The sequence below is a fragment of the Enhydra lutris genome, unplaced genomic scaffold (assembly GCF_002288905.1).
Source record: "Enhydra lutris kenyoni isolate GAN:26980312 unplaced genomic scaffold, ASM228890v2 scaffoldscaffold29, whole genome shotgun sequence".
Taxonomy (NCBI): domain Eukaryota; kingdom Metazoa; phylum Chordata; class Mammalia; order Carnivora; family Mustelidae; genus Enhydra; species Enhydra lutris.
Genome location: NW_019154113.1, coordinates 88,536 through 107,078, shown reverse-complemented (window position 1 = coordinate 107,078; position 18,543 = coordinate 88,536). Strand labels below are relative to the sequence as shown.

General features: G+C 37.1%; 2 protein-coding genes across 4 annotated transcripts in view; both read left to right on the top strand.

Annotated features, from left to right (window-relative positions):
• Positions 1-11,237, top strand: part of LOC111152638 (SNRPN upstream reading frame) — a 22,385-nt gene extending 11,148 nt beyond the window's left edge. Inside the window, exons 3-4 of one of the 2 annotated variants that reach the window (XM_022511175.1) lie at positions 5,235-5,361; positions 11,179-11,237. In XM_022511175.1, coding sequence (XP_022366883.1) covers positions 5,235-5,340 — 106 coding nt within the window. In that variant the 3' untranslated portion in view covers positions 5,341-5,361; positions 11,179-11,237. Of the gene's footprint in view, positions 1-5,234; positions 5,389-6,140; positions 6,157-11,178 lie in introns of those variants that run through there. The other variant, XM_022511176.1, reaches the window with a different exon arrangement.
• LOC111152636 (small nuclear ribonucleoprotein polypeptide N) lies at positions 10,265-18,543 on the top strand. Of its 2 annotated transcripts, none has more exons than XM_022511173.1 (7): positions 10,265-11,326; positions 12,562-12,713; positions 15,349-15,460; positions 15,889-16,041; positions 17,555-17,693; positions 18,137-18,266; positions 18,366-18,543. In XM_022511173.1, the coding sequence occupies exons 1-7, from the start codon at positions 11,324-11,326 to the stop codon at positions 18,412-18,414; spliced, it is 738 nt and encodes a 245-aa protein (XP_022366881.1). In that variant the 5' UTR covers positions 10,265-11,323; the 3' UTR covers positions 18,415-18,543. The 2 variants fall into 2 exon arrangements, with proteins under 2 accessions (XP_022366881.1, XP_022366882.1); XM_022511174.1 differs by having other exon boundaries at positions 11,229-11,326; positions 18,137-18,262.

The following is an 18,543-nucleotide window of genomic DNA, read 5'->3' as shown; positions in this document are numbered from 1 at the left end:
AATTATTTACATTTTATTTCAGTTCCTCAAATACAAAGCTTTTTTAAAAAGGCTGTTATAAAATGGAGGTAAAATTTTGTCTTCTATTTCTGTTATTTTCTTATTTTATATGGGAAAATTGCAATATATTCACTTGCACATTTTGAATTACTGGTGAGGCTAGCAATTTCCCCATTTTCCCTGTTTGTTTATTCTTCTGAGCTCATTATTCTTTACATTTTTAGTTTGGAAACTTCTTTAAAAGAAGTATCTTCTGAATGGATATTCTATATAATTTGTTCTATTTTTAAAAAGATGTACTGGTGATGGATACTAAGAAAGGCAGAGATTGCATGGAGCACTGGGTGTTATACACAAACAATGAGTCATGGAACACTACATCAAAAATCAATGATGTACTGTATGGTGATTAACATAACATAATAAAAATAAAGTAAAATAAGATAAAATAGGTTCTAACCAACAAAAAAATAAATTAAAAGATTTATTGAACAAGGGAGAGAGAGCATGAGCCATGCACAAGTGAGAGGGGGTGGGACAAAGGGAGAAAAAATTCTCAGGGAGATTCCCTGCTGAGCATGGAACAGAGTTCAACCCCACAACCTGAGATCCTCACCTGAGCCAAAATCAAAGAGTTTGGTCACTTAACCAACTGAGCCACCAAGTTGCCCCTATAATTTGTCCTTTATAATAGACCTTTTGCCATATTAATTTTCTCTTGTATGGTAATGTCTTTTGTAACTTAAAAGCTTTTTTTTAAAAGATTTTATTTATTTATGTGACAGAGAGAGACACAGTGAAAGAGGGAACACAAGCAGGGTGAGTGGGAGAGGGAGAAGAAGGCTTCCCACTGAGTTGAGAGCTCAATGCGAGACTCAATCCCAGGACCCTGGGATCATGACCTGAGCCAAAAGCAGATGCTTAATGACCGAGCAGCCCAGGCATCCCATATAACTTCAGAGATTTTAAAAGTGCCATTTTTGGGGCACCTGGATAGCTCAGTGGGTTAAAGCCTCTGCCTTCGGCTCAGGTCATGATCCCAGGGTCCTGGGATGGAGCCCCACATCTGGCTCTCCTCAGCAGGGATTCTGCTTCCCCTGCCCTCTCTCTCTCTCTGCCTGCCTCTCTGCCTATTTGTGATCTGTCTGTTAAATAAGTAAATAAAATCTTTTTTTTTAAAGATTTTATTTATTTATTTGACAGAGATCACAGGTAGGCAGAGAGGCAGGCAGAGAGAGGAGGAAGCAGGCTCCCCGCTGAGCAGAGAGCCCGATGCGGGGCTCGATCCCAGGACCCTGAGATCACGACCTGAGCCGAAAGCAGAGGCTTTAACCCACTGACCCACCCAGGCGCCCCAGTAAATAAAATCTTTTTTTTAAAAAAGTGCTATTTTTACCCAGGTCCTCTGGAAGTATCTTAAGGATGTTTAGAGATTGCAGTTGAGGGGTGCCAGGGTGGCTCAGATGGTTAAGTCATGATGTCCAGGTCCTGGGATGGAGGCCTGAGCTCTGCATCAGGCTCCAGCTCAGTGGGAAGACTGTTGCTCACTCAACTGCCTCTCTCCCTATTTGTGCTCTGTCTCTCTCTCTTAAATTACTAAATATAATCTTTAAAAAAAAAAGATTGTAGTTGAGGTATAGGGGATTCTTTTGAAGGGAGATTCTTTTGTTAGTGGATAATGGTTTTATTGTAGTTAAATTTTGTTAGAGCCTTTATCTTGCACAGGACTAGTGTGAACCAGCATAATAAAATCTCATAACTATCTCTAAGCCCTCTTTTAGGTGTCATTTTCTTGTCCAAATCTATGGAAACATTTTATTGCTTTCAAAGAAGAAATAAGTTCATTTCCTAACCTCTGCTGTTATATATAAATACTACAGGGTGCTAAATGGGGAAGGGGAGTTTCAAGTTAGGGAAATAGTGTAATTTCCCCAGTCATTTCTCTCATTTTGAGAGTAAGTGTATTATAAAATGGGTAAGCAGTATTGTTACTTGCTAATAAGCTTTGCATACTGATACGTATGCTCAGAATTCTTTCAGTATTTGGATAGTTAATAGCTGTAGTCTGTTTATTTTAATGATAACTCATCAATATATATCCCACGTTTTCCCAGACCATAAGTACTAAAAGTCAGTATTCCAGAGAAATTGTGTGGTACTGGTTATAATGCTAGTAAAGATTTGCTATTCATGTTCCATCTAAGATACAAAGCAAAATTGAATAAAAACCAAAACGATGCAGACAAAACCTCTCGTAGACCAACAGTTATTGTTAATAGAAGCTCATTGGTTTTTATTCTTGGAATTTATGGTTGTACCATCTTCCAATAGATCTATCAAGTAAATCAGTTTTTGATCTTTGGGGCTGGTGAATGTCTTTCCCATTTCTTGATGTATTATAAATTTGAGAGAATTTGGAGATGGGGGCTGGAGAGTCTCCTGGAAAGTATATTTTATGCATCCTTTTGGATGTCTTTCTAAATTATATTTGCATTTTATGAAATGAAATCTGTATTGCATTTTATTTTCTCAATTCTAATTTAGTCTACAGCTGGGTTTCAGGTTAACCAAGAGGAACACTCCAACAGGAGTTTTAAAATGCCAAAGAATATATTTTTTTTCTCTGAAACACTTCTAGAATCATATTAGGTGAGACTCTTAGTTGCGTTTTGGAAATAAATAAGTAAATAAAATAAAATGGGACAATAAAAATGTGACAGTTTAAAAGCATGAGCAGTGTAATTCAGATTCTTAATGGAGCTAGTGCAGATCTGACATGTTAAGGGTACAGTCCCCTCCCTAAGATTACCTTCAGTGCAGATACCAATTGCGAGTCCTCGAGTTTCCAGGCCGCTTGCACTTCTGAACTTCCAGATAGAGATTCAGGGTTTCCACTGTTTCCTCAGGTTCCATAATTTGTTGGAATGATTCACAGCACAAAAGAAAAGCACTACGCTTACTATTAAGATTTCTATAGAAGATACCAATCAGGATAAGCCAAACGTAGAGACTCCTAGGACACGATCCATAACTTCATGACTTTAGGTTGTAATACTCTGAGCTCATCAGTGTATATATATCACCAACCAGGAAGCTCACCAGAACTTTGGGTGCCTTCTAGAGATTGTTTTGTTTTTTTTAAAGTATTCATCATCACTAGCCATCAGGGAGATTCAAATCAAAACCACATTTAGATACCACCTTACACCAGTTCAAATGGCCAAAATTAGCAAGACAGGAAACAACCTGTGTTGGAGAGGATGTGGAGAAAGGGAACCCTCTTACACTGTTGGTGGGAATGCAAGTTGGTGCAGCCACTTTGGAGAACAGTGTGGAGATTCCTTAAGAAATTAAAAATAGAGCTTCCCTATGACCCTGCAATTGCACTACTGGGTATTTACCCCAAAGATACAGATGTAGTGAAAAGAAGGGCCATCTGTACCCCAATGTTTATAGCAGCAATGGCCACGGTCGCCAAACTGTGGAAAGAACCAAGATGCCCTTCAATGGACGAATGGATAAGGAAGATGTGGTCCATATACACTATGGAGTATTATGCCTCCATCAGAAAGGATGAATACCCAACTTTTGTAGCAACATGGATGGGACTGGAAGAGATTATGCTGAGTGAAATAAGTCAAGCAGAGAGAGAGTCAATTATCATATGGTTTCACTTATTTGGGGAGCATAAGGAATAACATGGAGAACAAGGGGAGATGGAGAGGAGAAGGGAGTTGGGGGAAATTGGAGGGGGAGATGAAGCATGAGAGACTGTGGACTTTGAAAAATCTGTGAGTTTTGGAGGGGTGGGGAGTGGGAGGTTGGGTAAGCCTGGTGGTGCGTATTATGGAGGGCATATATTGCATGGAGTATTGGTTGTGGTACATAAAAAATGAATTCTGGAACACTGAAAAGAAAAAAAATAAAAATTGAAAAAGAAAAGAAAATTTCATGTATTTATTTGAGAGAGAGAGAGAGCATGGGTTGTGGGTGGAGGGAGTGGCAGAGTGAGATGCAGACTCCCTGCTGAGCAGGAAGCCTGACATGGGGCTTGATATCAGGACCCCTAGGACCCCGGGATCATGACCTTAGCTGAAGGCAGATGTTTAACCAACTGATCCACCCAGGCACCCTGTCTTCTAGAGTTTTTATTAGAATTTCATTATTTAAACATGATTGAATCATTCAGCATGGGGTTGAACTCCGTCTTCCTTGATGCCATCCCTTCCCAAGAGGTCAGGTCCATGGCCCTACACTCTAATCACATACTTGCTCTTTGTGGCTTGGCCAGCCCCTATCCTGAATCCTCTTGTTAGCATTAGCTCAGGTGTGATCCAAGGGGCCCATCAAGAATAATGAAGATATTTCTATCACTTGGTAAATTTGAGAAATTAGAGATTACCTCCCATGAGCCATGGACAAAGTCCAATCTAATTTGTTATTATATAACAGAATGTTTAAAGTGTATTTAAAAACTAGGAAAACCGTGGAATACCTTTTTTCAGGCCCGTTTCCAAATGTAACTATTGAGTAGTTTCATAAATAGACACATACATATATATAATGCATATGTGTGTGATACATACATACACACACACTTAGCAAGAACAGAATTGCTGGTGATTTATTTTTATGCTTGACTTGTTAGCCAGCAATACTTCTAAATCATTATTCATAGAATCAGATTCACAGCCAAATAACTGCTCCATAGAGATATGTTGAGGACTTTTGTCTGGAATTCCCTTCCAACTAATAGGTAGGTAGTTTATATAGTTCAAGAACCTAAAAGCTTGGGCTCTGGTATTTCCTTGTTTCAGATGGTTACTCCTTGGAGTATTCCGTATGGCTAACAGCCTTAATGTCTTGCCGGAAATGCCTTAGCAAATGCCTCCTTCTTGCTAAGGGTTAAAGAATTGTTTTCAGATAGGAAAGTGAGTGATGCATATGGTTCTGATGTTTTTTCCACAGGGTTTTTTAAAACAAAAGAACTTTTTTTTAATTTTAAAGTTTCTTTGTGTAGTATCCCCAAAGTAGTAAGTGTCCTTCTGTTCCTTGCACGTTCTGTGTACAGAGACTCCTGTTTCTTAGAATATCTTTATAAGATAATGGGAAGCTCTGACCCCAATTGAGGCTCTCCTTAATGTAAGGATCTACACATTTTCTTTCATATTGTTATCCTTTTAATTTTCTCTTTCCATTTATATTCATTTTAATGTATTGTGCTCTGGTCATAGGTGTCAGCTGTACCCAAGGAGATCTCAGCAGCAGCAAATACCTGTGGTGGATTTCCAGGCGGAACTGAGACAGGCATTCTTAGCTGAGACACCGAGAGGTGGTTAAAGCAGTTATTGGAACATCCAGGTAGCTGATTTCCAAGTGAAAAACCAGGTTAGAATTAATTCAGTAATGGTTAAAAATAAATAAATAAATAATGTGTTTGGAGGTCACTTAATTATTTGGGATGTGTTGAAATAAGTTTTTTTCTTAAAAATTTCCTAATTAAAATTAAATAAAAGTGTTCTTATTGTAGGCACATTGCAGAAAGATCAAAAAAGTAAAATCAAGCAATAGGACCTTGGTCGTCTTAATCCAACACTTAGTTTCCCAGTCATTCTAGTTCATGCTTTTTAGGTAGTTTTATTTGTGTCTAATTTCTGTTGATTTTCCAACTAATATTATATAAACATACTGCATTATAAATAGCTGCTGAATGTCCTGCTAGTGAAAGCTTTGTAATTATCATTTGTGAAAAACTTAATCTTTTTCCTGGTAGTTTTAGTAAAGCTTCAGTGAACTGCTGAGCATAACATTAGGATCATCTCCTCTGATATGCAGATGTGAAAATAAACTAAATCAGAAATATAAGCTTAGGTACATTTTCTAATTGTATTATGAAGTATTAGTCGCTGTTACCCTGAAAAAAGGGAATACCAGTTACGATATACTTTTACCTGCATTGATTGTTTTAATTACATTATCAGTTTTGCCTGCTGAATTACAAATACATACCACATTCATAATCAAGTAAGTTAAATAATTTTCCATGCATATTTACTAATTATCCCTTTTTTGTTTTGTCTTTTTCACTTTTTTTAACAATGTATTTGAATCAGCTGACAATGTCAGTGTATTTGACTCAGCTGACAATGTAATAAATTGTTATCCATGGTATTTTCAATGTGATATAGATTTATTTATAGTCTGTCTTTTTATGTTTTATGTGACCTTTTTTAAATTTCAAGATTTGAGTACCTGTAATCCAAAGGATTTAATATACTTTTTAGAAACCAAGAGACAGTTTTATAGATGAGTTTATTCTAGATTTTCTATTTCTGTTAGTGTATTACCTCTTGACTCAAATTACTTGGGCCTGTTTATAGCCACTATTTTGGTATTAAATTAAAAGATAGAAACCAATTTTCTGAGAAGAATTCTCCCCAGCTGAATCCTTTACTCAGCATTCTTCAGTAATTACCTGAAGCTGATTGCAGGGCACTGGACTTTATTTCAAACAGTAGAATCTGAGCATTGTCCCCAGCTGTTCCCCCAGAGTAAAGCCATTTTTAAGTGATTGAGAACAGATTTTTTTTTTAACCAGGAATTTTTTTCTCTTCATTGCAGTTCGTATACTCTTATAGTTCCTAAGTATAATTTAATTAATTAATTTATTTATGTGGGGCTCAAACTTAATGACTCTGAGATCCAGAGTCACATGCTCCACCAACTGAGCCAGCCAAGCATCCCTGTAATAATTAAATCGTACAGTATGATCTTGCATATAGGATCATCTGATTTTCTGATTTTATGTTTTATTCTAGTCTCAAGTGTTTGTTAACCAGCACTAGTTTCTAGGATTATTTTTGCTACACCAGAGGTTTCGCAAAGGAAATTTTAATTGGCACACAGCCTTGTCCTTTCATTTGTGTATAGTCTGTGGCTGTATTTGTCACTACAGCATATTGAAGTAGTTGTGACAGATTGAATGGCAGGCAAAGCTTGAAATACTGTCTTTTCCCTTAAAAGAAAGTTCTCAGGCATCTTTCTTAGAGAATCACATTTAAAGATGAAAACACCAAATTGAGACAATAGGGGGTCTAGTAATATTATAGAAGGTGGTGAAGAGAAAGGGCTTATTAGGAAGGAAGGTATATGAAAGTAAACATTAAAGGGTAGGGAACCAGATAAATTTCTAGGATAAAGGTCTAAGAACCATGTTAAAGAATTATATCTAAAGAGTAAATGTAGATTGGGTAGTTTTTAAAGACATTTTGACAAGTGTTATGTTTCCTTTTTTACAATATAAATCTAAAGCTTCCAAGTGATAGACAAGAAAAATGGGGAGGTAAACCAAAGATTTTAAAACCCATGTTTAAACCACAGCATAAGGTTGAATTAAAAAAGGAAAAATGATTGAATTTTCTTTCATTTTGCCCATTTGCTTTTTTTAGTTGGAATCATGCTTTTAAATAAATTTATTTTGTGTTTATATCACTTAAATTTATATCACTAATATTTCTTCATTTTACTATAGTCAACATAATTATCATTTGTAATGAATAAATGATAGTTCATTCATGATTTACTTTTCCCTTGTACTTGTTTTTTTTTCTAGTTTGCTATGCTTTATAAATATTCTATATTTTAAAGATACATTTGGTATCCTAAATTTATTAGGATAAGGATGCAGTTGTGGAGTGCAGGGTATGCATATTCATATGACTTTTAAATGTATTGTTACATTGCTTTGTGACAGCATCATAAGCATTGTTGATTACCATCAAGGATAATTACTACTAGCGCTAGTTTCTCAGTATCATCTTTGTGTGTCTGTTTCTTTAATAAATAAACAGTTCCAAAAATGGAAGATGTTTGTGTGTGTGTGTGTGTGTGTGTGGTTTTAATTGGCATTGCTTTGTGGGTGAGTACTTTCCCATTTATGTGTGTTTTCTCCTTTTAATTGTTTAACTTCTATGCACATTTTCTGTGAGGGGTGTGATATTTTACCAGATTTGAATGAGCACTAATGCATTACCATTATTACATGATTTCTCATTTGTTGTATGTATCTTGGCCAAGTTAGAGCATCTTATCTTTTCACTTATATTTTTATATTTTTCACTTATATTTTTATAAAGTTTAATCATTTGAAAGTCCAGACTTTCCAAAAGTTTAAGAATTTTTCCTATGAGGAATCTCCGGGCCCCAGTCAGGAACCTGGGGCCATTTATTTGCTTACATGGCTTTTTGATGTAAGGAGATTTATCATAACTGCTAATTCATCAGTGTGGTGTCATGTTGCTGCTCTTATGCTCTACTTCATGAAGGATTTTGCTGTCATTTGTTATGGAGATAAATTTGATCAATCTCTTAAGTGAAACATCCTTTCCCTTACAAGAGTTCAGGATTATGGTTTGCTAAATTTAGGGAATTTACTAAATCACTTCAGTTAACCTTTAATCTGAGTTGTGAGTAAAATGTGTTATCTCTTACTTATATAGAATATTTTATTTTATATTACACATCCGTGTTACCAGTTCTTTAGTTTATGACTCAAATCTTTAGGTACATTTTTATACTTGGTAACTGGCTAACAACATCTAGTAGATGTGGGAAGGGTTTGGAAACTCAAACAGTTTCGGTGATGGACAGAAACAGTACCGACCGGCCTTTCCATTTTACTCTTCCACTATACAAGGAAATGTTTTTTGGATTTGTTGGTTTCTTATAGTTAAACTATGAATTAGGTCTGATGGTTATGTGTTCACTGAAACGCCAGTTGGGACAGAACATTTAAACTGAAGCTGATAGAGAAATCTGTACTCGAATCTTTTTGGCATTTGAAGGTAAAAGTCTTTTTTCTGAATTTTAGATTTTCATTGGAAAGGTGACTGACTACAGATTTTACCTTAAATGCACATTTGATGCTGGGTCCCATTACACCCTTACATAAGAAACTATTCAGTGATTATATTTTTCCCTTAAATGAAATCTTGAAATCTAAACCTACATTTTTGTTGTTGTTGTTGTAATAATCACGGTCTTGTGGCTTAGTGTCTCGTAGCATGTCTCCATTGTTGATGGTAGAGGGGGTGTACTCCAGTAATAGTGTCTTGTTGAATGGTTAGCATTATTTGTTTTTGTTTTATTTTTTCAATAATGGCAATATAAAAAGTAATGTTACAGACTTTGTATATTATGTGAAGGTCTTGACTTTTTACATTTTAAGAACAGCTCTATTGATATATATTTTATATACTATAAAATGTACCCAATTTTTTCATAAATTTACTGACTTTTGCAACCATTGCCAGGTACTTTTAGGATGTTGCATTACCAAAGTAAGATCCTTCATGCTCATTTACATACATTCTCTGTTTCCACACCCAACTTCAGGTTACCATTTAATTTACTTTCTGGGGGTGCCTGGGTGGCTCAGTGGGTTAAAGATTCTGCCTTCGGCTCAGGTCATGATCCCAGGGTTCTGGGATCAAGCCCCGCATCGGGCTCTCTACCCAGCAGGGAGCCTGCTTCCACCTCTCTCTCTCTCTCTCTCTGCCTGCCTCTCTGCCTGCCAAATAAATAAATAAACAAATAAAATAAAATAAAAAATAAGCTATCTTTAAAAAAATAATTTACTTTCTGTTTCAATGTTTATTTTTTTCCATTTCTGTAGATAATTTACTTTCTTCTATAATAGATTGCTGAAGACTTTATTTCGTAATAGATACATATTATAGAAATAAAAATTGCTAAAAGAGTTGCTAATTTAAAAATAAACAAGTATAGGATTATAGACTCTGCTTCCTAGATAATGCTGTCAGGATTAAGAACATCTATATTATAGGCCTTAAACTACTCCTATGTTGGCTAATTGAATTTAAATTAAAAAGAAACTACAATTATTTGGGGAGGGGAGCGTGCATTAGTATGATGATTTGAATAGATCCTTTGAGATCTTTACATGCCACTTTTATGCAAAATGTTATTTCATGTACAAATATTGGATGTTACAAAAGGGGTTATCCCTGATGTCATTGTATCTTTAAAGATGTAAATTAGGTAGATGGGAGAAGAAAAAAGTGTATAGCTATTATTGTCAGTTAAGATAAATGTTAAGAGGCATTCCTGGGTGGCTCAGTCTGTTGAGCATCTGACTTTGGCTCAGCTGGCATCAGGCTCCCTGCTCAGTGGGGAGTCTGATTCTTCCTTTGCCCTTCCCTACCCCCCACCCCCTGCTTGTGCACGTGCATGTGCACAGTCTCTCTCAAATAAATAAATCTTTTTTAAGAAAGAGAAGCGTGGACAGTGTTGAGGATATAGGTAGATTGTCTTTCAGAAAAAAGGCACAAATGGTGCATGGCAGTTTTCATTTGGAGAACAAAGTTTAGGAGATACTCTGAGTAATGATGAATTTATTTTTTAGACAATACGGTACTCCAAATTCTCATAGATATTTAACTACCATCACATTTTTGTAATTACGGAGAAACATTTACATCTTACCACTTTAACTGAGTTATTTCTTTCATACCATTCTGTTACCTTCTGATCTAGTGTCCTGTAGTTCCACATGGAAAACTGTATCCTCAAAACATTTCTTTTACCTTATTGTTTCGATGTTACAGTTCACACTATAATTTTTTTTTCATATCCTGAAATAGATAATTCATAATTTACTTAAGCAGTGTACATTGTTGTTTGAAAAGTGCCTTTATTGAAAACAGAACAGTTTTACTAGAAATGTCTGTATTGTTAAAAGTAAAATCATATCAGTTATGTTTATGATATGGGGTTACTTCTATGCATAAAACCAAATTCCCATTCAAGTCTAATTTGTGTATTTACTTTTCAAATAAGTATAATTAGTAGCTTGAGACCTTTTCCAGTTTTGACTCTGTTGGTTGCCAGACTTAAGAGCATTTTCATTAGTATATTGGGGAAAAACAACTTTTATCATAATGCATATTTTTTGACTGCTAAGAAAGTTGCCCGTATAGTCATATAAACAAACGGGGGAATTAAGGTGAGGGAATAGTGAAATTTGGTATTCACTTGGTGGGTGTAAGAACATGGGAAGTGTTTTGAACATGTCTGTTAAAATGATTTTCATGAAAAATTGTCTGCCTGTTTTTAAACATGGTAGATCTCAGTGCAGCTAGATCATGCTTTCCTCTGCAGGCTCCCATCTACTGTTTGAAGCTTCTGCCCCAAGCTTGCATTGTTTATAGGAGAACCTGCGTCATACCTTTATCTGTAGCCTTCTCTTAGGTCTTAAGGATCCTGAAACCTTCCTGTGGACATTGGATTTGGTGGAACAGCAACCATGGTAAGGTGTATATTAAGACAGGAGGGTGAAAAGCTACTGGAAGGACCTAGTATAATGGTTTACCAGAGTGTGGGGTATCTTTGGTTTCTTAATGTTAGAAATAAGAAATCAGTCTTTAAGAGATGGTATCTCATTGTGAAGTATCAACTGAAGAACAGCTATGTCTGTCATCCTATAGTAGTGATAAAGTGGTTGAAAATATCTTAAGGAGGGATATTACATGTGAGAAAATGTGAGAGTTTTCCTTATGACTTAAAATAGTAAGAGACCATCCAGTGGATAGAAGACTCAGGTTATAATAGACATAAATTCTACATTAAAGATGGAGGGGTTTAGTAATGCAGGGCATGAGAAATGCATAATAATGAACAGTTTCTAAAGAGATAAAACACCCTAATAATCTGTTTTGTCATTCTGTTAAAGTTTAGATTACTTATAGCCTGTATTCCCGACAGGAAAGATATCTTAAGGCAGCAAAAATTGATTTGGAAAGTGGAAGGAATATTAGATTTTATGATAGCTTGTGGTCTTCTTAAGGACTACAGTATATAAATAGAGATACAGTATTATCAGCATATTAAAATTTAAGTAGAGTGGGTAATTTAAGATAAAAATATTTTTAGAAGTGACTTAGTAGGTTAAATCAAACTGAAAAAGGTTTGAGAAACAACTGTTCCAAACTCTGAAGGGGAGGGGATGTGGGGTGTGATATAACTAGGATAAAGGTCTTCGGGAAACTAAATAATAGTTTGTGTTTGCATTGGGTCAATGGGAATTGGAAAGTTTCTGATGGAGGTAGGAATTTCCCACTGTTTGGCTATTGGTCTAGGGGAAAAGAAATACTCCATAGGGTTGAGTGTTCTGAAAGAGAGTGGGATTTGGGATTAAAATTGGGAAAGGAGACTAATTAGAATGATAGAATACTAACATGAAACTGGGTTTGTGACTCTGTTGGGGAAGAAATGTAGTTAGGGAAATATAGTTAGGATGATGGGAGACTACACTTGATACATTCTGAGAAGTAGAGGGTTCCACAGAGGAGTATAGTTGTTCTGGGCCTAAATTGGGTCCAGTATCTTGAGACTGAAGGGATTTTTGGAGAAAACAAGGGAGGCAGGATGTGTTAAGGAAACCAAGTTTGGATTGACAAAGGAATAGGGAAGACCTGGTGGGGAGGTTATAACAAAATTACAAACTGGCTTATGACTGACTGACAACTTTCTTACTCCTTTCAGACTGTGGGAAAGAGCAGCAAGATGCTGCAGCACATTGACTATAGAATGAGATGTATCTTGCAAGATGGCCGAATCTTCATTGGCACGTTTAAGGCTTTTGACAAACATATGAACTTGATCCTCTGTGATTGTGATGAATTCAGAAAGATCAAGTAAGACCATTTTGGGTTTGGTTGGTGGGAGAATGAGGGAGAGGGTAATAGGAATAAGGAATTATAGAGGGTAACTGTTAAGGGAGGAGGAAAAATGTGGCAGGGCTAGTCTATTGCCTCACAACCTAAACCATTACTGAATTGGATTGGGGTCTCCCAGTCTTAAAGTCACTGTATTTACACTACTGTTTTAAGTTTGCAAACATACAAGAACTTAATTTGGAATAGAACTCACAGTATGAACAGAGAGTATCTACATTTATTTAAAAAGTTATGAGATGGGGCATCTGGGTGGCCCAGTGGGTTAAGCCTCTGCCTTCCGCTGAGGTCAAGAATCCAGGGTCCTGGGATCGAGCCCTGCATCGGGCTCTCTGCTCCAAGGGGAGCCTGCTTTCCCCTCTCTATGCCTGCCTCTCTGCCTACTTGTGATCTCTCTCTCTCTCTCTCTCTGGCAAATAAATAAAATCTTTTAAAAAAAGAAGTTAGAAGATGTTATTAATAGGTTAGGTTCTGCAGCATTCCTGAGGGAATCTTAAGGATAACTGTCATGGCCGGCATGACAAATCGACCAGGAACATGAGGGTAAGAGGATGAAGAAAAGAACTCGAGAAGCAGAGAGATGGGGGCAGGAGGAGCACTGAGGAGGATGTCCAACAGTGCTAAGTTTATTCAAAGCATTAAGGCCATATATATAGTGATATTACAATAGGAGAAGCAGTACATCTGTGTCTAGTTAAGCAACCACGAGTTCCCATAATAAGTTTCACAATTAACTATAAGCAGACCTTGTGACGCCAAATGGGTGATGCCAGTACAATTGTTCTGTATTGATACAGCAAACCTGAAAGTAATTTATGGGCTGTACTAGGGCAGCAAGGACCAGCCATGAACTTATGACCCCAACCGAATTGTTATCATTTGTTTAGCAAGCGTGTGGGAAGTCGTGTAGGCGAGCGCACAACACATAGTACAGACCCTTTCTCAGTGCTACTCAACTTTTCCCGTCCTAAACCTTTTGTTAGGTTATTCAGACTTTAAAGGAGGCACAAGTCAGGGCCTGGTTTGGTCCTTGTCTCAAGCCTTATTGCGGCCTCCCACAGATAACAATTCGGTCTTAGTGGTAGAGGAGTTGGGATATGATTAGAATACTCCAGGCTAAGTTCAGCATTTGTTCTACTAGCCTCTTTGCATGTTCCTTGTTTTGGCCAAATTCATCATGTGCAGTGTTGATTTGGTATCCATTCTTAATTCTTTTTGCTTATTGTATTTATCATTTGCCCACTTCATTTCTTCAGGAATAACCTTTATGTTTATGCCTTACCGTATTAGGCTACCATCTTTATACCTGTGACCAGGGAGCTTGCTTTCACAGGGCGCTGTTGACTGCAGCAAGATCACAGAAATTGGTGGATCTTAGTGGCATCCTATTTCCACTCAGTTGACTTTTCATTCAGAGGAGTTGAGCTGGTGCTTGTAATACCTCTGGACATTCAAGATGGCTTTGTTTTAGGCTTTTATCATGGGGTAGAACTTGTGAGGCATCACCCTGGATTCTTGGTTTTATTTACTTTATTTCCACAGTCATTTATATCCAGAAGTTTAATTTGCCTATTTCATATAAGTTTTATTAAATATGCAGAAAAAGATAATGCTCAGCATGAGTTGTCTGCTGTACTCTTTTAAGTCTGTTCCTCTCAGGCAAAAAACATATTCAAAAACCTATTCCACATCTTTCCCTTTTCATGTATTCTCCATCTCCTCCCTGCACACCAAGTAGGATTATTTAAGATATTCTAGGATGGTGGCATGGTTCAATGCTTTTTCTTGTGTGTGTAAATAATCCAGATTTTTCCCTAAAATACAAATTCTAAAGGTATTTGAGAGTTTTAGGCATATTAATTTCTGTTTCACTTTTCTCACTAAGATACAAGGATAATTTCACATGCATAATGCTTCAAACTGCGCATTATTCTCTGATAATACTAAGTGAGGATTGTTGAATGACATTGTCAGTTGATTTACCCATATTATATAGTATATGCCTCATGAATATATGATTTTTGCTGCTGACAGTTGTGACTACACAAGTTTTTTTTTCAATTTTGTTTTTAATTATAGTTATTTTACTTTATAGTTATATTATGTAAGTGGTAATGCCAATAATGCATAGTCATGTCTTATTCAAAGCCTTTTTTTTTTTTGCCTTTATCATTTGGTATGAACACACTGCCTCTTATTGTTACTATTTTAGTTGTCTGTCATCCAGATTTACTTAAAATATGATTTAAAAAAATTACTTCCCATGTTAACATGAAAACACATTACAATTTACTTGTCTTAAAAGTTTTAGCTGCATAATTTGCATTTTGTTTAACGAAGCAGAAATTAATATTGCTGAAATAAAACATTGAGGTAACATTCTGAAAAATTTTGATAGGAAAGGGGTTTACTATTTATCCTTATATGTCAGTGAGTCTAGTGTTTTTGTATTGGTCTTTGTTTTGTCATAACTTAGTAATACTTAGTAACTGAGCATGAATATCTTCCATCAATTATTGTCTTAGTTGATACCTAACTTAAATTTTAGTGAGTCATCACTAATTTAATCTCAGCAATGTTTACTTTTGATTTATAGGCCGAAGAATGCTAAGCAGCCAGAGCGTGAAGAAAAGCGTGTTTTAGGTCTGGTGTTACTACGTGGGGAGAACTTGGTATCCATGACTGTGGAAGGACCACCCCCCAAAGATGTAAGGAAGCTGTAGGGTAGGACAGAACATTAATGTGGAAGGACTTTAGATTATTTGAGATGTTTGCTAAATGAAGGTACAATAAGGCATAATAATAATATACATTTGTCAAGTAAAATGTGCCCAGCACTTACTGTCAGTTTTTACTTGTCCATATATGGTGATAAAGGACTTTTCAATGAATTATTCTATGTGCTGGGGCTACCTATATAAGGGTGGGAGTGACGGATTTATATGTACTAAAAATTTGACATACATACTTTTAATGTGTTGAATGCCTCCATGGTGTACTTGTTTATTCCTTTGAATATGGAACTAATACAAACTAGATGATGTGAGAAAATAGTGGGAGGTAGTGATATTTTAGGAATAAGATTATTCATGACATTGGTAAATAATTTGATTTCAAATAATTTTTCTTGTTTCAGACTGGAATTGCTCGGGTACCACTTGCTGGAGCTGCAGGAGGTCCTGGGGTTGGCAGGGCAGCTGGCAGAGGAGTGCCAGCTGGTGTTCCAATTCCCCAGGCTCCTGCTGGATTAGCAGGCCCTGTCCGAGGGGTTGGGGGGCCTTCCCAACAGGTGAGGAGATAGGAGAAGGTTTTATATTATTTAGAGAACATGTCTAGAGGCCGAATAGATTTAAAAGCCTGAGTGCACATCCTATACTATGTAAGCAGCATATGTTGTAGAAGGTGATGAAAGACAAATACACATTAGAAGGGGAAAGGATTAAAGGCACTTTGATAAGAGGAACTTACCAGAATGGGTGAGTAAAGAGAAATATGGATGGGTAAACCAGAGTTGAGGGATGCCTGGGTGGCTTAGTGGGTTAAGCCTCTGTCTTGTCTCAGGTCATGATCTCAGGGTCCTGGGATCAAGGCCTGCATCAGGTTCTCTGCTCAGTGGGGAGGCTACTCCCCCCTCTCTCTCTGCCTGCCTCTCTGCCTACTTGTGATCTTTCTCTGTCAAATAAATAAAATCTTCAAGAAAAAAGTTGAAAAAATGTGAAAGGACTTAGTAGGTTAAAATAGGGAATGTATTTGGAAAACAGTGTGGAGATTCCTTAAGAAATTAAAAATAGAGCTACGCCATGACCTTGCAATTGCACTATTGGGTATTTACCACAACTATACAGATGTAGTGAAAATAAGGGCCATCTGCACCCCAATGTTCATAGCACCAGTGGCCACAATCGCCAAACTGTGGAAAGAGCCAAGATGCCCTTCAACAGAAATGGTTAAAGAAGATATGGTCCATATATACAATGGAATACTATGCCTCCATCAGAAATGATGAATACCCGGGGCGCCTGGTGGATCAGTGGGTTGAAGCCTCTGCCTTCTGCTTGGGTCATGATTCCAGGGTCCTGGGATCTAGCCCCACATCGGCTCTCTGCTCAGCGGGGAGCCTGTTTCCCCCTTTCTCTGTCTCTGCCTGCCTCTCTGCCTATATGCGATCTGTCACATAAATAAATAAAATCATTAAAAGAAAAAAAGATTAAAAAAAATTTCCTGATGAAATTATTTAAAAAAAAAAAAGAAAAGAAATGATGAATACCCAACTTCTGTATCAACATGGATGGGACTGGAAGAGATTATGCTGAATGAAAGTCAAGCAGAGAGAGTCAATTATCATATGGTTTTGCTTATTTGTGGAGCATAAGGAATAACAGGGAGGACATGGGAGATGGAGAGAAGTTAGTTGGGGGAAATTGGGAGGGGGAGATGAACCATGAGAGACTGTGGACTCTGAAAAACAAACTGAGGGTTTTGGAGGGGAGAGGGGTGAGAGGTTGGGTGAGCCTGGTGGTGGGTATTATGGAGGGCACGTATTGCATGGAGCATTGGTTGTGGTGCATAAACAATGAATTCTGGAACACTGAAAATAAATTAAAAAAAAATAATAGTAAAAGAAAATAAGGAACGTGGGGTTTTAGGAGGATGTATGAGTGTGTTAAGATTTTTGAAATGAAAATGGGAGAAATACAAAATTACTATATCATATTTAATAGGCCATGGTATCCGCTGATTACTTTGTTTAAATAATGTGAGAATATGCCTTACCTTTACAATATCTGACCATGCCTTGTCAGGTAATGACTCCACAGGGAAGAGGCACTGTAGCAGCTGCTGCAGTTGCTGCTACTGCCAGCATTGCCGGAGCCCCAACTCAATACCCACCAGGTCGGGGGACCCCACCCACTCCTGTGGGCCGAGCAACACCACCTCCAGGTAAGAAATTGATAATAAAAAGTAAGAGAATTTGATATTTATCTATATAGATATCAAATACATATGTGTGTGGTGTTTGTGTGTGTGTGTGTGTGTGTGTGTGTGTGTGTGTAATGTTACGTGAAAAAATTAATATTTTTTGGAGGAAGTGACGACAAAAAATATTCTAAGAACATACTGAACTAAGAAACAGCCCAAGTACCTAACTAGTTGCTTAGATTGTTTCCCACTTTTAAACCTCTTTTTAAGTAGTTTTTAATGAAAAGCTGTGGACTCTTATTAATGGAGTTGGGATGGCTTACATGGTAATGGTCCAGGAGAAATTGTTCAACCCTCTACTTAGTATCTGGGCACATTTCTTTAAATATTCTCTTGTATTATATTCTGTCATCTTAGCTGAGCTTAATTATGAGGTCTTTATTTCTACCATTTTTCTTCTCTAGGCATTATGGCTCCTCCACCTGGTATGAGACCCCCCATGGGACCACCAATTGGACTTCCCCCTGCTCGAGGGACGCCAATAGGCATGCCCCCTCCAGGAATGAGACCCCCTCCACCGGGAATTAGAGGTGAGTGGCTACGCTTTTGTGCATTGGTGCCAGCTGGGCCCTTTAATATTTATGTGATGTTTTTCTAATGGTCCCATGGAATTTTGCTTTTTTTCCCCCCCAGGTCCACCTCCCCCAGGAATGCGTCCACCAAGACCCTAGGATACTGTTGATCATTCTTAAAAAGTCACTTTTTTCCCTGCGATGTGTCTTGTGAAATTGTGTAGAGTGTTTGTGAGCTGTTGTTCCCTCCTTGCTGCATTAATACTAGCTAATAAATGCACAGAGCAATTAAACTGCGA

Excerpts from the sequence above, each read along its gene's own strand:
- LOC111152636 (XM_022511173.1), top strand. Across the intron at positions 15,461-15,888 it reads AAGGACCACCCCCCAAAGAT|ACTGGAATTGCTCGGGTACC; the intron begins GTAAGGAAGCTG and ends TTCTTGTTTCAG. Across the intron at positions 18,267-18,365 it reads CCACCGGGAATTAGAGGTGA|GTCCACCTCCCCCAGGAATG; the intron begins GTGGCTACGCTT and ends TTTCCCCCCCAG.